Below are 25,276 nucleotides of genomic sequence, written 5' to 3' on the forward strand. Positions count from 1 at the left end.
TGCATTAAAAGTAAACAAATAAAAAACAACTTAGCATTTCAGTCATACAACATTCTAAATGAATGCAATACGACGAAGCATCCAAATAAGATACTAACTAACTCTATGGATTATAGAACTCGGAGGTACAATGCCGCGTTCACAAAAGCTCTACACCAACCTCTATCCTTAGCCAACTGGATCCAGTTTCTACTTTGTATTCATATCTCTGAGAGATCCATCTTAATATTGTCCTCCCATCTGCGCCTAGGTCTTCCTAATGGTCGTTTTCCGATTGGTCTTCCAGTCAAGACTTTGAAAGCATTTCTATTTTCTTCCATCCTAGCTACATGCCCTGCCCACCTAAGCCTCGTAGACTTGATGACTCTAATAATTGTTTGGTAAACCATATAAATTATGTAGTTCCTCGTCATGAAGTTTCCGCCATTCCCCATTTCCGTTCCTCTTTTGTCCGAATATTCGTCTCAGGATCTTGTTCTCAAATATTTTCAGTCTATGTTCTTCTCTCAGAGTAAACGACCATGTTTTGAAGCCATATAGAACAACAGGTATGATTGTCGTTTTATATATTTTAAGCTTCAAATTCCTCGACAGAATTCGTTACGACAAAAGATTTTGAATTGAATAATAACACGAATTCCCTACTTTTAATCGACATTTAATTTCTTCGTGAATATGATTTTCGTCTGTTAATATTGATCCTAGATATTTGAAATTATCCACTTTATCAAAAGTATTATTTAATATTTTAAGGCATCCATAATTTGCCATATTACGGTCCCGACTCACTTCCATGTATTTAGTTTTCTCTGCATTTACTTCTAAACCCATGTTCCTGCAAGATTTTAATAAGATCTCTGCATTTCTTTCTATTGTTCTCCTCTCATCCCATATTAAATTTACATCATCAGCATATGCCATAACCTGGTGAATACCGTTCAACTCTAGGCCCTGGTTGCTATCTTTAATTTTCCTTTAGCGTGTTCTAGAACAAAGTTGAATAATAATGGCGACAACGCATATCCTTGTTTCAGGCCATTTTCGACCTGAAAGCTCGTGGACAAAAATTTTCCTACCCGGACTTCACCTTGGGATTCATTTAAACATGCATCCAAATAAGAAAATAAATAATAGTATCATCAGTAATTGATAACATTGCTTTTAAAACTTAATATTATTTTAAATAATAATTTATACAATAAATACTGTATATATAACAAATCTTTTTCATAGATCCTAAGAACAGTAATTAAGATTTAAACACAAATATAAGGATTATTTATAGAAAAGTAAAAGGACAGTTACTTGAATACATGATAGACACGCCTGAAAGATGTAAACAAATACTTGCTTCTGATTGGAAAAAACTGGAAATTGTAAACAAATCCTTATCTGTGATTGTGCGAATGCCTATCCACGATATTTGAAGGGAATATCTAGGGATACTTATATATATTTTTTGTTTATACAATTTTATTTCCTTAACAGATTTTCAATAGCTTTTTGCTAATGGTTACTTAGAATTCAAATGTATTTTTATTTTTTCTTTGTTAGTAACACATTGAAATATTTGGATTGTGGAATTATGCAAAGATCAACTTGCCAGTAGAGCGATTTGTCGAAATCACTCATTTCAATCACAGTTGTCCATTTTTATGAGTTAATTTAGATATCTCTTGTCAGATCTAGCTCAAAATGTTTACAAATATTAATTAATTAAAACAATATAGAATCACAATATATTGCATGAGTATCACAATAGGATCTCTTATAATGGATTAACAGTTTTAAAAAAGCATCGAAATTGGAATGAAATCCTCTGAAAAACCAGCAAAACCTACAATAATATAACTTCTGCATCCACATTAGTACGAAACAGAAATATAAAATCCATATTTTCGTAATACTCATGCAAACTATATTTCCTTTAAGATGCCTATTAGCAGTACCATTTGACAATATCAAATATTTGGAAACAAACTGCAAACTAAAACACACACCTTTAAACGAAATTAATAATAGGGAATAAAGTATGTGTAATTTGTTTTCTCTCATGTGAAATATAGCCACTGCAAATGCTCGTACTACAAATTAGTTTTGTGGAAATAAAATATTTCTCAGTTCTTCATATAGTAGGGAATAATCTTTCGAAATTTACCTCCAGTCTTACTTCCGCGAATTTTTTTATAGTCCGCCATTTTAGGCGAAACGAGGATTAGGCCAGACGAGAATACTTTTTTCGCCTAAAATGGCGGACACAAATCGTATCATTCATCTGCCATAAAAATGTCAGATAATTGGTTAGGCGAAACGAGGATTAGGCCAAACGATGCAAGATCGATCAGAAGATGAAGGGCCGTACAGTTGTTTATCCTCCTTTCGACTTGTCCTCAGGAGGTACAGTTCCTCCTCATCTGGAGGTCTTAGTGTTCGACATCGAGATCACAGGAGGACGTCTTTCGTTGATTGTCCTGGCCTCTGAACTCGTTCAGAGGGGACAGTGGTTAATACTGCTTGACGCGGTCCACTGTAATGGACTAATTTTCCTCCTTCCTGTCCCTCTTGAAAATTTCACTTAAAAGCTATTATCATGATTCTTTCCTTGAATGACCTATACATCTTACAGTAGGATTACCTCTTCTATATCGTAGAGTAAAAAGTCCAGACCAGTTAACCTTATCGAAGTTGTGCCTGTTTATCTCGCTTATTATTTGAATTTGGAGAGATTTTGAACCGGGTGTATAATTGTTCTGAGCTTGTTCCCAAATATCCTTGAGGTGTGATAACTTGTCTTTGTTGTCTTAACAGTGACACTACAGATCCAGCGTTTCTTCATGAATGAATCTAGAACAGAACCAAACAATAATTAGTAACTTGAGACTAGGAGCTCGTGTTCACTGTTATGTTGTGAACAAAAGTTACCTTCGGAAGTGCTTCCACCCAATCACTGAATTATTTGGACCAATATTTAAATTTTCCTCTATATTACGAATACTAATCTCAGCCAGCCCAATGGAAAAATGACCATGCACGTTTGCAAACTTGAATGTAACACCACAAATATTATACAATTATTGAAAGACTGCTCTTTTAAAGCTCCAGCCCTGTCCAGAGCCAGTTTAGAAAACAATCCATATAAAAAAAATATCCTCAGAAAAAAGAAACTGAATCAGTGTTGCCGCCGAGTGTCTGGAATTGAGACAGTTAAGCAAAAAGGCGTGGTTTCATCTACCCAAACAACAAAATATTTATATTTCAGTACAGTATTTCACAGTAAGGTCCAGCTATATCTAAATACAATTGATAGAAAGGCATTATATTTGGATGTCTCTAATGTGCTATATAGTAATCTAACTAGTTTCTAAATATTTGACATGTTTTACAGGTTTGGGTACAAAACCTCGCCACCCAAAACCTCGCGGGCCAAAATCTCGCCTTGCCAAAGCCTCGTCTTCGAAAACCTCGCGCCCCAAAATATCGCCATACCCAAAATCTTGCCTGACCAAAACCTCGTTGTAATGATCTCATGACACAGAATCTCGCCTGGTCTAAATTAAGCGAGACGTAGTGTCGCCTGGGAAGGAATGTCGTCAGGATAAGACCTCTTCAGGACGATTTCTTCAATGTAGAATGTTCTATATATTACTATATGTATATATTTAGTAATAACACAGAATTACATTAAAATAATTACAAGAAAAATTCTAATGCATGCTTTGGAAATCTAAATATATAAAAATTAAATGACTATGTTTGTTACATTATACCTCTTGAGCCATCCTACCGATCTCAATCAAATTTTCAACATAGATGAGGTTCGAGCTTAGGATGTCTTTTATAATTTCACTTTGTCGGCACAACAAAAGGGAGGGGGAGTGGGAATTCGTCGCCCCTACTCTCACCACACCAAGCTCTTCCTTCCTTTTTTTCTTTTTACTTATAAGAAAAGCAGCAGATATTGTTATACTACACTGAATTTTTATTAAGCTGCAGGCGAGATTTTGGCCCACGAGGTTTTGGGCGGTGAGGTTTTGGCCACGCGAGGTTTTGGCCGGCGAGATTTTGGGCGGCGATATTTCGGCCGCGAGATTTTGTCCGTATCCCATTTTACACTCCTTACATGTTATACACATAACGCTTCATGTTGTGAAAACATACTCTTTTGACTAACAAATTGTATGTTTTGGTAAACCCTTCTTGACTTGCTTCCAGCATTTGTACATGACGGTTTTCTAAATCTTTTTCTTTCAAGGAGAAAGGAGTCGCTAGCAAATAAATCATAGAGTCTGTATTTCGCTCTTTCTGTAAAGAATATTATTTCTCAGTTCCTAAAATTGATTCTTCTTACCTGATTCTCTGATGATTTTAAGTAATGTGTGTGTGTAACTGTAAGGAATATATGTGTCATTGTTAGAATTATGTGTACCACCATTAAAAGAACAAACAACAATAGATACAATTTTCTAATTAATGGCGTATTTTTTCATGTAGAATCTACATAATACATAAATGAACAATCTATTCCACCAGAACAAAAGCTGAACGAACGACATACCTTCAGAGCCATAAAAATTAGTTTCTAAGAATTTTCCTCAAAACTTTGCATTCGAATGTACTTTCATATGCCATTTTGTTCAGATTGATATCTTCTATATACCGTATTGTCAGGGTTTTAGTGAAAAATTTATTAATGAAATATGGAACAACATTACTTGAATCATTTTTGAGAAAATATTCCGAGCCAAACTCTCGAATGAGTAGATTTGTTTTGAACAAATAAGTTATACATTTTCATATTATTAATGAAATGTATATTTTGAAAGACAAACAAAATCGTCTGAGCATATTTCGAGAGAATAGTCCAAAAATACTCATCGCCATGAATAAATTACCGCTCGCGATTTTTTCCAGGAAAACGACTTACACCACAATATAGAGTTGTTAATGCAATATTGGTATTGGAGTATTAAAAAAATCGTTAGAACTGTTTTCGAGAAAATCGCATTTTTTATTTTCACTCTTCAGCAAACTTCCTTTATTTTTCTGGTAGGAGAAAAAAGTCAGGAAACTCTCCTAGAGAACACTAAATGATACGATTTGTAGGCAAGTGAACACTTAGGATTGGGACAGACGAATCGATATCCAAATTCACTTTTTCGAAATATAGAGGTCATAAAACGTGTATATTAGTTGAAATCTCGAATTTGATTTTTTCTTTTTTTCTTCTTTTTTTTAACGATCTTCCTACCTCCTTCACTCTTTCTTCTTGCTAGATTACGTCAGTTAGACACAACTGAGTTTGCATGGAATGATTAAGGTTACAGTTCTTGGGAAGTACAAATGTAGTTTTCCCACAAGTCACCTTTCCTTTACGTGGCAATAACTTATATAAAAAAGGATCCGTGAACTCATGTGAATTTAGCGTGATCGTTAAAAAAATAATATAATAATAATAAAACAAGAATAATAATTACGTAAACAATAAAATTTAATGAATAAAAATAATTGACCGAACTCGTAATTTCGTATGATACCACTACCTACAAGTCCTTTGTGTAAAGGCGACAAATTAAATTATTTTTACGAGATAATACATTGGTTGAGAATATTTTACTTTAAAATATCTTGGAATGTTCATGGACGTCTTGATACAACTTAAATTGAGAGGCAGACAAATTAAAATGATGTCTGCCATCTTTGTTTTCTTCCTTGGCTGCGGAACCAATATTGAAAAATCAGCCTCAACTTGAACGTTTGAGACATTTTCCGTATATAGAGAAGTCTATTAGACCTGTTTCTGAGTTGGAAAAGGAGATTATGAGTAACTCAATTTAGTGATCGTCTCTTCATACTGGCCTTAATATAGAGACTACTCTTACATTAAAAGTTTTCAACTAATACTTTTTGTTCAGCATCATAGTGGTCAGCGTATGCAAGTAGTTACCACATTGGTTTTCTACCAAGGTTCCTTTAGGTCCGAAATTTTTAGTGTATTTTAATTTCAATCCATGTTCTGTATGATATGCAAGATCTTCTCGTGAGGAGAAGGAAAAAGATGGTAAAATGTAAATGAGAGGGAATTGGAGTAGATCCATTAATGGAGACAAAAAAATTTAAAAACTTATTTTCTTGATATTTTCAGTTAATTTCAACCATTTCCTAACTCATGTATGATCACCGTTTTTTCTCTCATGAAGAATATAGTGAAATAATACATTATTCACACAACGAAATTATAATATCATTGATATACAGCACTCATTGGACAGCTCGATCTAATCAAGAGAGAATAATCTCAAAACGGAGAAATTTATTCGTGCATCAAATCCACAGCAAATGGCCTGTTTCAATGTTCCAAGGCTCACCAACTGTCACCTGCTGGTTAGTAGCAAATGTACTGCACCCGACCTAATGGAGTAAAAGCAGACAGGGGGAGATATTTTTGCTGTTGACTGTACAAGTGTATTTTTCATGCTTTCTTGTATACAACGTATTGATTGGGTACTGTTAATTTAGCAAAGATACTCTTATTTGTAGCGTTTTTATTAGTTTTAAATACACCCTAATATGATAAAGCAATTTCATTTATCATTTCAAAGTTTTCATCGGACACTTCACAAACAATAAAGTATCTGTCCAAATATTTACTTAATACTTGGTTAACTGGAGAATACCCTGTTATATTTTATCTTTGCAGTAGTCACACTTGTCGTAATTTTCGATTTGCTTCAATGGAACTTACTTGCCTTTCTTATTAGCATACACGTTCGTATTTTATTGAGGATAATGTTTTGCTTGCCCTTCTCCCTCGGTGTTCCACGTAAAGAGTAAATAAATCCATATTCGAATTCCTTGAGGCATAGTGTTTCCTTATTGCAAAATTTTGTGTCTTATGCCCAAGGGTTTGAAATAAATAAATTGTTAATTGTAAAAGTACTCTTACTCTCTCAGGATCACTTTCGAAAAGTTTCATATGACAGAAACATTCCCAATTGATTTTCTGTTAACTAACTAATTAATTCTATGGTCTGTTGAACCTGAAGATTCAATAGTGCATTTACAAAAGTTCTCCATTGACTTCTTCCTTTTATCAAATGGATCCAGTTTCTACTTTATATTCCATTACAATTTTCCGCTACGCTAACGAGGAAGGTGATAAACCGTGAAAGTTGAATTTTGATGAAAATTTGTGACAAGACTCAGTTCGAGTTGCTAAGTAACGTAGTAATAGTCACTCGACGCGCAAATGCTTCGTTGAGCTGCTACACCGACGCCATCTTGAAATCCAGTAGGCAATGTACAAGAATACCCTTTTGGCACAAAAATGAAAAAGCTTTCGATAGATCTGACTTCAGTATTGAAAACCAAGGTAGAGCATCTATATATGGGAGTACTTCCAGTGCATGATCGCCATTTTGAAAGGCGCCATATTGAATCGCCATCTAATATGGTAAATAGCAAGGGGGTCATGTGGGGTATCAAATAGCACTGAAATTTACTCCTGAATCCATTTCCGCAACCAAAGTTTACATATCTGTTTTCACGTCAGAGTTAAGAGCTCTCTTACCTACAGAAATATATAAAAACTGTGCGAGTTAGACTTGTGTTATGAAAGATGGTCGTGCGAGCACTTGCAGGATTTTAACTAATGCAGTAGTTAATGCAGTACAATAGCCACTATACCAATCCGATCTTGAGACTAGTAAGAGAAATCGTTAATTAAATTAAAATGCCTGTAGTGAAAAATGGAATAGCAGCACTGTAACAAATTATACCTATTTCAAAGTGCGCTATATATATGAGTATGTGTGTGTTGCGATTATGCATAGCATTTAAATGCTGTGATATAAGTTAGGTGCAAAGGTACATATGACTTTACAAGAATATGTCTTGAAGTTATTAGAAAATTAATAGAAAAATAATACAAAAATTATTAGAAAATAATATAAACTGGTGCACATAAGCAAATATTAACTTACTAACCTTTTGCTCTTCCGTTGTGATTATGGAGATCCAAAACGAAGTGGTTAGCACACAGCATCATGGAACAGTGCAAACACTTAACAAATGGACTTTCGTCACAATCTTCATGACTACAGACACTATTTTCTACTAGTCTCCAGAACATTTGTAAATGAATCAACTATTGCTCCTGTTACGTACCGACATTTCTGCCATGCATATGCAAGCATGTCCTTTAGGACTGGCGCACAAAATTGATGATACAAAACGGAATGCATTTTCTTTATAAACATTCTGTTATATAACTTGTACACCAAACAAGTGAACACCTGCTACAATTAGTTATTTATCACAGTTTTGATATGAAAACTAGTCTTGCCCTTATTAAAATATAAGCAAGTGTTTCATCATTAAAGGTGGAAAGATGCAAATATTTAATTATTTAACATTGTAGGAAAAAGCAAGAAAGAGGCTTGTTTTATGGATAGCAACTTGGTATTGAATCTTGTAATATTTATTGCCATCTATTTTTATTAGGTGTGTATGCATTCGCTTATCACTAATAGCAGAACAGACATCAGGTGTTTCCAGTTGTATCTTTTTCTAAGAATTGGCTGTGAACTGATAATTTAAATCCACTTCATTGTTCAATACGTCACCGATAAATCGATTATATTTAGACAAACTGGCAATAAATACATTAAAGTATTTTAACTTCGTAATAAACACGGTACATTATAGATTGTCAAGTATGAGTATTGGAAAAGAATGCAATATTCTATAACAATGATGGTCTTTGCGTAAGGTTTCAAGATTGGAGAAAAAACTTAACACACCATAATGGACCATGAAAAATTGCCTAAAATAGATTTTTGGTTTCATACAGTTGATTTTTGGCTTGATATAGGTATAACTTGTAGGATGCTGCTATTCCATTTTTCACTACAGGCATTTTAATTTAATTAACGATTTCTCTTACTAGTCTCAAGATCGGATTGGTATAGTGGCTATTGTACTGCATTAACTACTGCATTAGTTAAAATCCTGCAAGTGCTCGCACGACCATCTTTCATAACACAAGTCTAACTCGCACAGTTTTTATATATTTCTGTAGGTAAGAGAGCTCTTAACTCTGACGTGAAAACAGATATGTAAACTTTGGTTGTGGAAATGGATTCAGAAGTAAATTTCAGTGCTATTTGATACTCCACATGACCCCCTTGCCATTTATCATATTTGATGGCGATTCAATATGGCGCCTTTCAAAATGGTGATCATGCACTGGAAGTACTCCCACATATAGATGCTCTACCTTGGTTTTCAATACTGAAGTCAGATCTATCAAAAGCTTTTTCATTTTTGTGCCAAAAGGGTATTCTTGTACATTGCCTACTGGATTTCAAGATGGCGTCGGTGTAGCAGCTCAATGAAGCATTTGCGCATCAAGTGACTATTACTACGTTACTTAGCAACTCGAACTGAGTCTTGTCACAAATTTTCATCAAAATTCAACTCTCACGGTTTATTGGATTTCCTCGTAAGTAAAATTGTTGGACATACAAAATGGATTTATCTTGGTGATGCAGTGAACAACAACACCATCGTTTATACCTCTCTCATTTCTCCAATCCTTATTCAAGTTTCTCAAGTGGATAAGATTTTAATACTATGATGAATATGAAATTGTTATTTACAAATTATGGTTCACACACAGTTATTAGTGATCATGTGGTTCGGATTCCACGTTAATCAGTAGGTCCACGTCTCATATAGCCTCGCTGCTGAACGGGACGTTAAACTCAAAATCAACTCAACTCAACAGTTATTAGTGAAAGTAGATGTCTCCAGAGAACTATGCAAGTAGTTCTTTAACTAGAATACTTGTTCTGAGTAAAGATCATGTTCTCTTGAAGTTACGGAAACGAACTGTTGAACTATTTTAATTTTAAAGTTACTGACAAGAGTTATTGTTTAGGTGGTCACTAAATATTGCTATCGAATTGAGTACCTCAAAACAAGTATAGAGACAGTAAAATTCCACCTTCTAATGTTCTAGGTTGGATTTTGAAAAAAAAAATAGATATTTATATTAAAATCTGCCGTAAGTGATAGTCCATCATGGTGACAAAAATCTTTGCTATTCCATGTTTGGAATTATTATTATTATTATTTTCAAAAATAAGGTTGACATCTCAAATTTTCCGTTTTATGTAGTTTTTTTTTAAGATTTCAGTCATATATGCTTTGATAATAATTTCGAGTAGATTTTAAAGAATGCAATTTCAAAAAAGAAATAAAACCAAGAAACAGTAAGGGATGAAATCTTCGCTGGATTAAGAAACGAATATTGATATAGTGAACACTTTTGTGTTACTGAATACATATAAATTATTCACTGAACAAATTAAGTCTGGGAAATACAGTGATACGCAGAAAGTAAGTGTAGCAAAATATTAACAGCTTCAGTTACACTTGGATGAGTAGCTCTTTCCTCAGTTGTTGGAACTTGACACTGTTTTTACTGAGAACTGAAACCAGAGTAAAATAGATGCAACTTTTATTATTTGTGTCATATAGGTTATAAAATTAGCCTTACAAATTCAATACATTAAGTAGAATCATGCACTTACGTGAGAATTACACTTTCTAGGAATTAATACAGTACATATTAATGTCTGGTTTGGAAACTAATATATTTCTATTTTATTTCTTTGCAGCAAGGTTACCCGGATCAATTTAAGCATTTGATACTAATTAATGTTAATCCTTTCGGAGTTGCTTTAATGAATTTCCTCGCTCCTATCTTGACGAAGAAGATAAATCAACGGGTATAGTATTGCTTGAAAACTGCCAATTTAATTTTCGATTAGAAAAGTAAATCTATGAAATCATCATTAGAAACAAATAAGAGAACTTATACTACTAGAAATTCAAGGAAATTATGGGCAATATGTATTAATTTCACAGTGCGTAGAAATAATTCAAAATTCCGAGATATGGATATGAGAGATTCCAAAGTATTACAAAATATGGATATCTCATAATAATTGCAGCCCCATTTTAGGCGATTTTAAGTTGAATTTCAAATAATAAGGAGTTTTTCTCGCATGAAACCTTAACTTTAGAAATTTAAATTTGCATTTTTGATTTTTCAGTTAAAGTAATTAAATATGAGTTTCAACGTTTTTTGATATTTGGCCTACATAAGTGAATCACTCCCACACGTTTTTTCTCCTTTTCTAGATCAAAATTTTAAAAATCACTGAAACGAGTGTTTAATAAATTTAAGCAACAAAAAGTCTAAATACGAAATGTCATGTATCTAATCTTAAAGATATGGACACCTTAATATAATAATGGCGAACTTCTCTCATGTTCCCTTCCCCATGTTTCAATTCTAGGAAAAACGTTTTTTAAAAAAACACTTAAACACGTATTTAATTATTTTAAGTGAAAAGTCTAAATATCAAATTTTAAGTCTCTAATCATAAGGGATTTCGAGATAAAGATACTTTATTATAATGATAACTTCTATTTCCTTTCATGCCGAATTATCAAAAATCCTTCTTAGTAGTTCTTTAGTCAGAAATCCTGTGTATTGTCCAAATTTCAAGTTTCTAGCTTAATCAATTTTGCATAGGAGTTGATAAGTGATCAGACATTTTCTTTTACCGAGAATACCAATACGAATAGTATCGAGAGATTATTGGTATTTTCTGTGTAAATCTGGCGTATGGCTAAATCTGAAATTTCACTAAATAGATAACTTCAGTAAATAAATGGATTCAATATTAATCAAGAGAAAAATTATAACTAATTTTATATAGATACGTTCATTATATACTCATGTTTAAGATATTTTATTTTTATTTTCACAATACAGCTAAAGATGTATGGTAGAAAATATGAAGATTTATACGACATTGTCCCTAATGAATATCTTCCAAAGGAATTAGGAGGAAATGCTGAACCTTTAAGTATTATGACAGGTAAAATATAATCCAATATTAGAACTCCAACTGGACACTGATATATTGTCATTTTATTGACAATACATCTTGAAGAGCATTTTCGTTACGGCATATACAAATTTAAATTTTACCTAATTGATTCAACTGCAAGCATAATCTTCCCAGATAATAACGAATGTAAAATCACCATTTCACAACAGCAAAAGTAATCAGCCAATCAAGCTGAAATTTAGTGTACAAACGGAAATATACAGGGTGTTTCAAAAGAACACCGAAAACGCTTGGGAGGCGATTCCTGCCACCGACATAAGACAAAACTATACATGAACATAGGTGCAGGAATCCGTCATTTCGGAGTTACAGCCTGCTGAAAACATGAAAAAGGTGGATTTTAAAGGTCAATGGTTCCAATACGATAGGACCTACCGTAGTCGGGTCAAGATTACACTTAGGAACTAGTATGTGTCCTATCTAAATATCTATGTTTCAGAATCCTGTGATAGTTCCGCAACAATTTTATAGAGTGAATACTTCAAATTATATGTTCGTAGCCGAACTCCGTCTATAAAAATTGTTGTGTGAGTACCGCAGGATTCTGAAACTTGTATTTTTGGATAGGGCACATATTAGTTTCTAAGTGAAGTCTTGATCCGCCTACGGTAGGTCCCATAGCTTCGGAGCTATGGGCCTTTAAAGTTCATATTTTCATGTTTTCGGCAGCCTATAACTCCGAAAGGAAGCATTTGTGCACCCAGGTTGGTCTATAATTTTTGTCTTATGTTGGTGTCAGGAATCACCTCCCAAACATTGTCGGTGCTGTTTTGAAAGACCCTATTACATATATTAATGCGCCCCATTTTCTTCTGCCGCGACTATCCGTCGCACAGCGTTGCCGCGCTTGCACGGAATGGTGGGTGGAGTCTTGGGAATACAGCGCGACAAGCTCGATGCATATCCAAAATAAAATAATGAAGTCTAACATTATGGTCATAATATGACGGATTTCAAATTAATACAATCAAAAGATACTTCGAATCACACATAATTACGTACATGACTTTCAATGGATGTGAAGATCATAATTTCGCTTAGAACAATTTGATAATCAAAACCGTTGTGGAGATTTTTAAAAATCATTAACGTTTGCAACACTGTTTAAAATTACGTAATTCCTTCAACTTGTAATTCTACCAAAAATATTGTTGTAGTGTTATAGAAACGAAGTCTCTTTCTAAAAGTTCCTACAAATATTTCATTTTAAGCAGTATACCAAGTTTCACAATTTTCTTATAGGCCTATCTGTCGAATAGTTTACAATATCAAATTGCTCCAAATAGCATTATGAACTTTGTGTCTATTGAAAACCATGTATGTAACTAGATGTGATACTTATCTGAAAATATTTTCGAAATAAAGTCCTTTGAAGATAATCATTCTCATTATTTGTACTTGTTCGAAATAACGTTCTATGATGACTGTGGAATGCGACATTGAAGTACTCAGGATATGCATTACCCCGTTCGTCTCGTTTACGTTATCCTTGTTGTAGAACTCTTCAAAAGTTGGTTGCTTTTCTATATTTGTAATACAGCAGCGTACTTAGTTTCCAACGCTGCATGACAAACATAGTATTTTAAGTTTTCGTTTCATATGTAGATTTGAAATACGTAATTACCTCACGTAGTTCTATTTGAAACAATACAACTTTATGTTTGTTTGACAACACTTTTAACATTATAGTATCACAGAATTAGAACAATAATGTGCCCCTCTGGTGTTAGGATCGTTCAAAATATCAACGTTTTTGTCCATCAATATATATATATATATATATATAGTTCACACCATGGTGGAAAGACTGCAAGGTGGTTGCATGCGCATGTCGCCTGGAGCGCTGTCGTGGTTGCGACGCCATCTGGGTTGCAAGGGACAACGGGAAAAGGCGCGCATAGACATAGAAGTGACATATGAAAATTCTTTGTTACTTCGTTCTGTTAAATGTCGAGAATGTCTAACTGTGTAGTGTACGGCTGTAGTAATTACTACAGAAAAACTAAAGGAACTAATATAAAATACTTTAGATATCCTCAAGAAGAAGGGGAATATCTCCAGAAATAGATTTTAGCTTGCAGGTAACAGGACAAAATAAACCTAAAATATGGTTTTACATAAAAATAATAAATAAATGCAATGTTAAATGAAATTCTGTAAACACGATTTCATTATATAGCTTCTTTTTAGTATTAATAGTATGTAATAGTAGTATATAGGGCTACAGTAGTTTGTGTTGATTCTGCGTACAAAAATCCAATAGTACGATTTAAAAAGACGAACTTCGAGGTAAGACCGGGATTCGAAATCATGAGGGAGGGGGAGCGACAGAGATTTTCTATCACTTCCTTCTACATAAGGTATTGAGACAAAAATTTTCCCATAGAGGCAGGCATGTAATTCGAGAAGGGAGGCACGATGTTCTAGCGGGCATTATCTCCCTCGAGTTAAGCATATGGAGAGCATTAAATTAGTTCAGATCCCATTTCATTCTGGAGGTCTGCATTCCCTGTAGCCTCGGTGCTGAAACGGGACGTTGCACTTCAAATTAACTAAGGAATGGAAGGTTCGTAATAACGATTAACGGTTACAAAGATATATAACAAGTATTACATCAAGAGAATAAAGTATCCACCTACCATGTCAGGGCGACATTGTCGAGACATTTTACACTCAGATTTTGAAATTTTTGTCCATTTTAATCACAACTTTGGATAATTACATATACATATTTAGGGGTCCCCTCCAGAATTACAAAGTTAAGAATGCCTCAGTAAATATAGAAATATGCTAGATTCTCGAACAATCAATGAAACACAGTTACTCAGTGGCAGAACGCTCACCTCTGGTACTAGTTCACTCCTGGTCAAGTGAGTTTGTGGTGGATAACATCGTGTCCGTGAGTTTCTCGGGGTACTCTCGCATTCTCATTCCACCAAATTTCACATAATCATTCACTTGCATTTATCGTTTGTCTTCTTTAGTCCACGGGACAGAAAAGAGAAAACTTATCAAGAAAATGAAGAAATTATGTAATTTTATGGTTTACATGTTCTCTAGTCTAGCTGTAACACCCGTACATCGTCTTCACCTACGCCTAGTACTTTGTTTCTGGGTTGAAATAGTCATGTTGTTGCAATTTCTTTGTTTGAAGTGCTTTGTATATACATATTTATTTCTATATATTTTTATAACATGATAGTATATGTAACGTTCTATTTCGTACAAATGTTTAATAATACAATTTGTTGTGGCGTAAATTTTGACACTAATATTTAGAGAACCGTAAATTTCACAAATCCTTTTGTTCAAATAAAAATTCTATAAATAAACCATCAGGGATTTCAAATAAGATGATTTTTTTTATAAATCAAAAATAAAAACTATGTTTAAAATATTAAATACGGGCCTCCCTGCTCAATAAAGTTTCTAACCTCCCCTGAGATTCTGATGAAACTTATGTTGGAGGAACCTTTTTTTAAAAAAAAAATCCAAGCATAACGAAAATACACGTACGTGCATCTCTGTTTACGAAAACCATGAATTCGTCCCTGAGATATTCTCAAAATTTATGTGGGGTCATCAGTAAAGTATTCTCTTTCAAGCAAAATATTAATAGTAAATCGAAACCGATCAATGTGTTACGAAATTATACTTTAGCATACATAAATATATCATAATGAAATGCATTAACGACACACTATGTTATAGACTATTGAGGCCTATACATACTCAAGTCTAATACTTCAGATGTTAAAAAAGAAAAGAAAGAAAAAAAGAAAAAAGCAGAAAATGTAGTGAGCAATATTGGCTTGTTCAAGCTTCAATGTTGTTTAATATGAAGTGATATTGCTGTTTCTTTTGCTATTGTAAATGTCTTTCTTTGAATTCACTTAGCTTAATCATTTATTACTTTACGTTTATATAATTACTGTTTGTTCTACAATTTTCACTTCGTTGAAGATTACTACAAATAGAAGAGAAGTTTGCGTATGAGATACCAGCGAGCAAGCGCTTGTTAAAAGTTTATTTGCCTCTCGTTGGCCCCGTCTGCGACCAAGATGACGTCATGCGCCAGAGCGACAAGAATATAGCACTGCATTGCATCCACCTTGTAGTCTTTCCACCATGGTCCACACTGCATTATATACTGATGTGCAAAACTTTTAAGAACGAAAGTAAGTAACGAATGCTGTGTCACTTCTAAATGGTATAGATAGGTGAAACTTGTACCATATATAAAGTAGTAGTGATGTATGACAACAGGAAATAACAGAAATGCACGTGAATAGAAGAACAAAAATAATTTTTATACAGAAATAATAACTTATATTAAAGATTTTGTGACTCTTTTTGGCCTCCTGACATTAACGAAGGAGTGAAATGGTTTTTAGAAGGGTGTGATATCACGACGAAGAACAATGTATGCTGTACAAACATGCTCTCATGCTGCTCATAAAATTAAAAAAAAATTGTTGTATTGAAATCCACTCCTTCACCAGAACTGTTGACAACTCCTACGTTGTCCTTGATGCACCTGAACGTGCTGCTCAACGCTTCTCTATATGATCCTATATGTGCTCGATGAGATTCAACTCCCGGGTACATGCATGCCAATTTATTTGAAGAATATCTTTCGCACTGCGATGGTTGACCATCACCTGCGCTGTTCGATGCGATCACGCAATATACTACACCTCTGAAAACACACATATGTGGAAGGAGTATAGCGTCACAGTAACGTTGGTCGATGAGTGCACCGCGTTCAATAGTTGGAAGGTCGTTCTGCCCATGGAACATTATACCTCCCCACACAAAAACACTTTGAGCACCATGATGTTCATGTTCAACAATGTTCCTGGATTCATTGTACTCGTATGTTTCTACCTCTCCCGAGATGACTGTATGTCTAGAATCACTACACAAACTGAATCATCAGAGAACAGAATGTGATCCCATTCCTGTTCGGCCCAGTCTTTACGTTTGTAGCGCCACCGCAAACGGCGCCACTGACGTGTGAGTGTCAACGGATCACAGTATACTGACTCTTTAAGTAAAAACATCCACTATAGTCGACGTGCCAGTGTGAAGCATGAGATTGGGTACCTTGCAGTCCTGTTAAATGTATTTGAAATTGCACCTTGCAATCCTTTTATTCAAATACTTCATGTTAGAGAACAGAAACACTGGATCCTACGGCCAAACTGACATCACGCCAGTTCGTCAGTGAAACGTATTGCATCATCAGTGAAACGTATTGCTCCATGTGTACTTCTAGGAAATATCTAGAAACACGCTACCGGGAGTTAATTTTCACTGACTACTCAATATTTTATGGTACTTTTACCTATCTCGTCAGGTTTGCACACCAGTTTATATATATAATTTACAACGCTTAATAGGTGAAACTGTGCACGAAAACAAGCCAGAAATTATATGTATAAAATTACTGCAGAGTCTGCGTCATTTCCGAGTTATGAGCTGCTGAGATATCGGGAAAATAATTTTGAGGCGTCACAACGCTAATAAGAACAACGCCACGAAACGCGAAACGGTGGACTTTATAGAATGTGATGCCATTAGTTTTGAAAAATACCAAAACCAAGATGAGAGAAAATGTGCGCAAGGGATTTTTAAACAATCTAAAATAAAAGTTTTCCGAAAAGAGTGTAAATCGAAGAGCAATCCCATAAATCTTGCTTTTGACATTTTTGGAAACTGAAGTAATACAGCCTGTAAAATTCACACAACTTTCTCTAATATCGTTGCTGTTTGTGTTATGGCTCCCTAAATTTCATTTTTCCCAAATTTCTTCACCTTAAAATGACGCACTGTGCAGTACTTTATACATAGACTGCCTGGCTTGTTTTCATGCAAAGATTCACATCTCAAGCATTGTAAACGGTATTTTGTTACAGCCTATATATACACAGAGTGATTCACGAGGAAGTGGAAATACTTTGTGTGCTAATACTATGGGTGATTCTGAGCAACAAAAAACATTTCCCATAAGCATATGTTCGATTTTCAACGGTTTGCGAGCTACAGGTTGTTAACCATTTTGGACAAGAATGGTCCCCCTATAGAAAAGTATATTTTATTTAGCATCTTATTGCCATTCTGGGAAGTGCTATAGCACATTGGAAAGGCAAGAGAATAAACTTAAGTAACCTTTCCTGCTCTCATAAGTTACGACGTTGTATGTATATCTTTTCACAATGGCCGATTCAATTACTATTTTTAAAAAAGAAGTGCCTATCTGTTGAGTTTCTTAAAAATATTAATAGTGAGTCATAGATTATAAAAACAAAGTATTCTTAATTATTTTTGTGAAACAAATTGAAGAAAAATAATATTAGCTTTACTTTTGCAGCCAAATGTCTTGACTTTATTAAAGAACACAGAGACTACATAATGGAAATTGGAAGAAAGAAATCGGAAGAATCTAAACGGAGAGGAAGACCTAAAACTTTCGACGAAATGTTTGGAATGGAAGGAAGTTTTAGAAAACTGACAATAGATTAAGTCGTTTTAAGTTGAGACAAAATAGTTTATAAGTTGTTCTAAACATAAATATAATTATTTCTGTTAACGGCTACTTCATTCAATGTATGTAAATCTAATGTATAGAAATTTTAGAATCTCCATTATACATTGTGAAATATTAGAGACAGTTGTTCTCTGATACATACTTCCCTCAGCAAAATTACTTCGTAACTGGATTTTATTGTGTCAATAAATTTAAACTTAGTTTCTTAATCAAAGTCTACCGTTAAAACCGGTAGATGTTTCTAGTTTAATTCATCATATGTCACGATTTGTTCCTTCTATAAAATGTAAGTATAAAGCAACATAAATAAATGTGCCTAATGTTCCATCAGGAACGAGTAGAAACACTTCATGTATTATAAATATTACTCAAATACAACATAGTGTAGTAAATTATAATAATTAAAATTTCCGTCTAGCACATCATTCTATTGATACACACAGAGAAAAAACGCATGTGGTGTACGAAAAAACATAGATTACATGTATAAATCCTGTAGTTTTTGGACGTAACATACGACCATAGGTAACATCTCGCAGCAAACATAAATGAAAATGTATGTTTTATTATACTTTCCGAATAAGTGCTTCGTCTAAATGTTTTTTCCGTATTGAACAAAGAAATGTATGTAGGTGGTCAGGATCTCACTTACAGATCGACGTATGTGACACACGTATATGTATGTAATATACGGAAGACGGTTAGATGTCAGACATCCTACTGTGGCATGATGTAACATACAAGCAGGTAAAGAGAACCAAGTATGTAGCATATGGATAACTTATACTCTGTACAGATTTCCGTAGGAAACATATAGATTCCGTATATTTGTACAATAATCTGCTGTCTGGATAACGGATTTTTCTCAGTGCAATCAAGTTATAATGTTCTCTTGGTATGATGTAGAAAATGAAACTATAGGACAACTGGAATAGTATGATATGCACAAAATATAACTGCAATGTCATGATTTTCTAAATTGTTATCTTAATTGTTAGGAATTTCAACATAAAAAGATTAAAAATACGTAAGTCGTAGTTGATGTAATTATTTTTGTATCAAATGATAAATAAATTAGTGAATGAAAGATCATCAAACTGATAGATGTGAAATTATAACCATTTTATGGAATCATTGTTAGGAGAGGGTGTGAAGAAGTATTATGGCAGCTAGCAGTTATTCATGTTTCGGGCTTTAGGTTTATTAGAATTGCCTACAAAACAAGAGTTAAGACTTTCGTCTTACTAGGGTACCGTAAAAGCGATACCTCGTCTCGGAAACAGTTTTCTTTTGGATAAATTCTGTCTCCAATTACATCTCGTCGCGAATAGTCTGTATCGTATAATGGAAACCCTAAAACCCATTGTTGAAATGAATGTGGGGTGTCTCTTCAGCCTATTTTTTCAACATAGCAGTCATAATGTTTCAAGATAATATGCAATGCATGAATAATAATACAACATCCAGTTCAACTAAAGAATTTAAATCATTATGCTAGCCGTAAATCATAATCAGCTATATTTAGAGATGTTTTCACGTGTGATTAGCGCGATAGCTAACTTCCGTATTTTGTCAAACATTGGTGACAGGGTCGGATCCAGGATTTTCTGTGGGGGGTGCACCACTAATATTACCAGTACATTTGCATTGAATTGGAATTTTTTAAATGCCTTTAGGCATCTGTGGTGTGAATGAGAAAATGTCCTGGAAACGCTGTGTCTAATTTCGAGGAATCCTTTTCTTTCAACTTTTAGAAAATTGACAAGCTATCGATTTTGCAAAACTTCCCTTTGTTTTAAACCCAAACGGAAACATGACAGCAGAATTTTTCGGAAAGTGTTGCTATTTTCATTGCTAGCTTCTCATTTTAGGTAGTGTATATTTACAACGAAAGGAGGGGCGTGCATGTGAACCTTTGTACTCCCCTAAATCCGGCCCTGATTGGTGATATTGTAATAGGAATGTGTATATAATTATGATTTTGTTTACCGTTTTCTCTGGTTTCTGCATTGAAGAACCAGAGTCTTGCTCCATCAACATGAGATTATCTCATCTACTACATGCGATTTAACACCTGCAAAAATTAATGCAAATCGCACGACACGTCGCACAATATAATATATTAGATCAATTCTTGAAGCAGTATTGAATGATTGACGTAAGGCAGGGATGAACTCGAGAGTTGTGAAAGGAATGGTATAATCCTCGGTATTGGGACAAAAATTAAAGAGTTTTCTTGGTACAACGAAGTGATTAAACTTAACGAAATAGTGTTCGGTGTTTGATATCACAGAAGCATTGACTGGAAATGTTAACTGTTTCTGTGGGATTATTTCCTAATAACATAGATATACTAATACTCATTAAGTGGTTAATGGAATTAGGAGCCTAACGCTAAACAGTAGTCATCCAAGTCATACAAATATCTTTCTAGCTGAAGGGCGAAATTGTGCAACGAGGTGCATAAACTCATTCTCCTTACCTGGTACAAAGAGGACAAAGATTGGAAAGAGTCAATCATTGTTCCCACTTACAGGAAAACCACAAAATTAATTGTAATAAATGTTAAGACACGTCTCTTTTGCCAGAACCCTATAAAATCCTTTCAAACGTTCTGTTAGAAAGATCAATTCTACATCCAGATGAAATTGTTGGAAATTATTAGTCTAAATTTAGGAAAATCAATGAATTAACGACCACATACTTATTATTCGTCAAATTTTTGAAAGCAAATGAGAATAGAATATTCCTGTACAACAATTATCTATTAACTTCAGAAAGACCTAGGACTCTGTTTCGAGAGAAACATTGTACAACATTCTCATCAAATTTGATATACTGAGAAAGCTTGTTTGATTAATTAAAATATATTTCAATGAATCCCAAACTAAAGTCCGAGTAGAAAAATACTTATCCACGAGTTTCATGTCGTGAATGGCCTGAAACAAGGAGATTCATTGTTGAAATTATTATTTAATTTTTCCTAGAATACAGTATAAAGAAAAATCAAAGTAGGAACCAGGGCAAAGAGATGAATGACACATGGTTGAGGATTGTGCTGATGATGTCAATCTATTAGGGGATTAGGACAATAGAAAGCAATTCAGAGGTTTTATTGAACGACTCTAGGGACATGAGCGTGAATATAAATGCAGAGGAAACTGAGTACATTCAAAATTGCCCTGAACGTACAACTAAATCACAGATACGCTAAATATCAAATAATACATTCGACAAAGTAGACACTTTCAAATACCTAGGATTAAATTTAAGAGACGAAAACTAAATCCATGAAGAAAATGAATGTCAATTAAAACTGGGAATTCGTGTTATTGTTCAGTCGAAAATCTTTTGTCTTTGCGAATTTACTCGAACAATTTGAAACTTAAAATAGAAAACACAATAAATATATCCTTTGTATTGTATCGTTTAAACGTGGCCGCTTACTTTGAGGGAATAACACAGACTAAAAGTATTTGAAAGTAAAATCCTAATACGTTAATGCGGACTCAAGGGACAGAAATGGGTAAAGGTGATACACATATTCGTGTATATAAGCATATAGATAGATAGATGTAAGTAGATGTAGATGCAGATACAATTCATTTGACGTTGGTTTTAAATTGTTTCGTCGTAGCATCACAGAAACTGTTCAGAAAAATAACTGATGAAAATACTGTCTTCTTACAAATTGTTTGATGCCTTCTAAACAGTTTTCACCTTTCTTGGTTTAAACATAATGTCTATATTTTCTGCCAAGCAAATATTGGATTCTCTAATTAAGGTATCGTATGAAAATATAGAAACAAACAAATAAGCTTCTCTTATTTATCGAAGTGACACGATATAGTGTGAAAACGTGAATGTATGGTAAAACGTAAGAGATTTGTTCAATAAAGTTAGTATCAATGATACTGTCACAAGCCAAACTACAAATTAGGTTTTTACCTCTGGTCAAGTCCCATTCCATTTTCTTACTTATTTTTATTTTTTTTTAAATAAAGTAGTAGAATACGTGTGATAATTTAAAATGAATAACAAGCAAAACAATGTACGACGGAAAGCAATGTTGTTTAATTTTCTCTTTATATGTGACAAGTTTGATCATGTAAGACTCTCTATTCCTGGATTGTTCATCAATGTTCAATGATATTTCGTCTTTAGAATGAAGATGTAAGCTATCATGACCTCTGAAATGGAAATTGAGAATGAACTGTATTTTCAACATTGTGATTTTATTAAAAGTTAATTAAACCAGTATTTTATTAAAATTAGATTATTTACATCCCCATACATTTCACCAGTTGCCATCCCAATGAACAGTTGTAATTATTTATCTATAAGAAAACGCATGTTTTGGTTCGTGAAGAGAGGTGCACTAGTGTAGTTGTAAGTCGTCTGCCCACGAACATAGTGACCCGGGTTAAATCCTGGTGTGGATGAGAATTTGTTGTGATTTTATCTTCGTTCCAATGCGGCTCTGAAGCTCACCCATTGTTTTAAAATTAATACCTTTGACAACTTATGAATGTTAAGGTATCAGAAGGAGTGTTGACGACATTTTTTGAAGTGTGGAATTGTTATGTCCGTCTACCTGATGTATCACGCAGCAGCAGGCTTTTTGACCTACCCCATTACAGAGCAAAGAATTGACATAAAGAATCAGAGGAAATGGTATAAGTGTAATTGAGCAAAAGTGATGTCAGACTACTACTGTTACTCCTAAATGGTTGATAAGTAACTAAAAAATATATAGGTATACAGTTGTTCCCTCAGTTAAACTAATCACGGACAGGGAGTTCAATGCTTTGCGTAAAGTTGGAAACTAACTTGCAAGAATTATTAAACATTTTGCAAAATTTCTCAATTTACCCATTGCTCGTTTGGACTTTTAAGTCCTTTTGTGGATTTTCAGCTGAAGCTTTCTTGCTATTCTGACAATGAACTACTTTGTTTGTAGTGTTTCAACACAGTTTAAACACTGAAAGCTCGGCAGAAAAATATTTTACAATATCGGAAGAGCAATGTCTCTTTTAGAGGCAATTCATTGATATCACAAGCCACTGATATCAGAACAACCTAAAATGTAATTCAGGTTCCTACCCACAATATCATTCAATTTAAATTCGAATTTGTTAAACTACGAAAAATTGTAGTAAAACCGATCTATTGGCGTAGAATAAATAATATATATGCGGAAATATATTAATTGTGAGATTCTAATTTTGGAACTGAAATCTGTACAATATTGAATAATAAAAATATTAGGTAGTCTAAAACACATTAAGCATCTTGGCACGAGATAACGTTAGTGCATGCAAAGTTACGGAATTATTCGCAGCTGGTCAGAAACAATGCTATGTGTCAGCTGAAAGTTGAAGCTAGTAGATATGCAAAACATCCTTACAAATAGACTGAAGGTATTGCGCTGTGAAGATGAATAGACTTTCCGCACAACAGCGATACATTTATTCATGTAAATATGGAAATGCTGCGCAGGCGAATGAAGAAATTTACACTATTTAGGTGAATGATATGTTATCATAAAGCAACAGCCAAATATGGTTCAGATGCTTTCGTTCTGGAAATTTTAATGTCCGAAATGCTACTCACAGTAGGAGAAAACCATAGAAAAAGTGAATGATATTCTACCAAAAGTCAAGCAAGACTGGCGCTTAGGTAGTCATCACATCGGCAATGACATAAACATCAATCACAAAACAGTGATAAATATTTGTACAAAGCATGCTACAGAAAGAAGCTGGATATTTTTGAATGTCACAAGACCTGACTCAAAAACATTCACTCGGTCGAATTTCTAGGTAGAAATTTTTACAAAAACGTAACGAATTTAAGCCATTTCAGAAGCGGTTCGTGACTAACAGTGGCGTATTTAGGGGGGGTATTCCGGGCTTAAACCCCTATCGAATTCTTACTGTAGTAAAGTATATGAAATATCTTGCAGAATTTTCATATTTTCAGGCAAAGCCCCCCGAAAGTTAGCAAAGCCCCTCCGAAACAAAATCGTAAATACGCCACTGGTGACGAGTGATGAAAAAGGTGCATCTACAACATTGTGCAAAGAAGTAAGGAGACGTTCCACGGTCTGTAGAAAGCCTACACTGAAGTCTAGAAAGGTTACGCTGTGCACATTGATGGAATCATTGGGTCATCGCGCATCGCGGACTTTTATGTCGACAATCAGCTCGAGTGCACTTACCACTTTAAAAGAAACGACCCAACTGGTCAACAGAAAGGGTGTTGCATAACACACTGACAAAGCCAGACCGCATATGTTTTTAATCATTCGTTAGAAGTTGCGAAAATCAGGCTAGGAGATTTTAATGCATCCACCACATATCCTGGACTCAACATCGTCAAAGTATGATTTGTTTCGGTCTCTGCGGAATTCTCTGAATGGCTCCAGGGTAGTTTGAAACGAAGTTGGTAAAAATAAATGTTACACATTTTTAACAGGGACCACAAAAATTTTATAGCGACGGGATTATGTTGTTGCGGAACAAAGGCAAAAGATTTTCGAATTCAATGGTGCATTTATGGTTTGAAAATGTTATTTTTAAATCACGATAAATGTCTTCTCAAGTTCGACCTTCAACGCTCAATATTTCTTAGACAACCTGATATTACCAAATCTTAACTTGCGTATACACAATATTACTCTTATTTTTGTACGACACACTATGCCATCTTTGTTGCTGTATTAAGTTGATTGATTAATTAA

The 25,276-nt window shown here is 34.1% G+C and overlaps 1 protein-coding gene and 1 long non-coding RNA gene across 2 annotated transcripts in view; one reads left to right on the forward strand and one right to left on the reverse strand.

The window, feature by feature from the left end:
- Nucleotides 1-19,489, forward strand: part of LOC145691881 (alpha-tocopherol transfer protein-like) — a 44,562-nt gene extending 25,073 nt beyond the window's left edge. Inside the window, exons 2-4 of the mRNA XM_081767190.1 lie at nucleotides 10,680-10,790; nucleotides 11,846-11,951; nucleotides 18,358-19,489. Coding sequence (XP_081623316.1) covers nucleotides 10,680-10,790; nucleotides 11,846-11,951; nucleotides 18,358-18,509 — 369 coding nt within the window. The 3' untranslated portion in view covers nucleotides 18,510-19,489. The remainder of the gene's footprint in view (nucleotides 1-10,679; nucleotides 10,791-11,845; nucleotides 11,952-18,357) is intronic.
- The window catches only part of LOC145691882 (uncharacterized), a 61,401-nt gene that overhangs the window by 11,716 nt on the left and 24,409 nt on the right, over nucleotides 1-25,276 (reverse strand). The window contains exon 2 of the long non-coding RNA XR_014132576.1: nucleotides 2,636-2,844. This is a non-coding gene — a long non-coding RNA (uncharacterized LOC145691882). The remainder of the gene's footprint in view (nucleotides 1-2,635; nucleotides 2,845-25,276) is intronic.

This window comes from Thermobia domestica, chromosome 8, assembly GCF_964235325.1.
Source record: "Thermobia domestica chromosome 8, izTheDome1.hap1.1, whole genome shotgun sequence".
Taxonomy (NCBI): Eukaryota; Metazoa; Arthropoda; class Insecta; order Zygentoma; family Lepismatidae; genus Thermobia; species Thermobia domestica.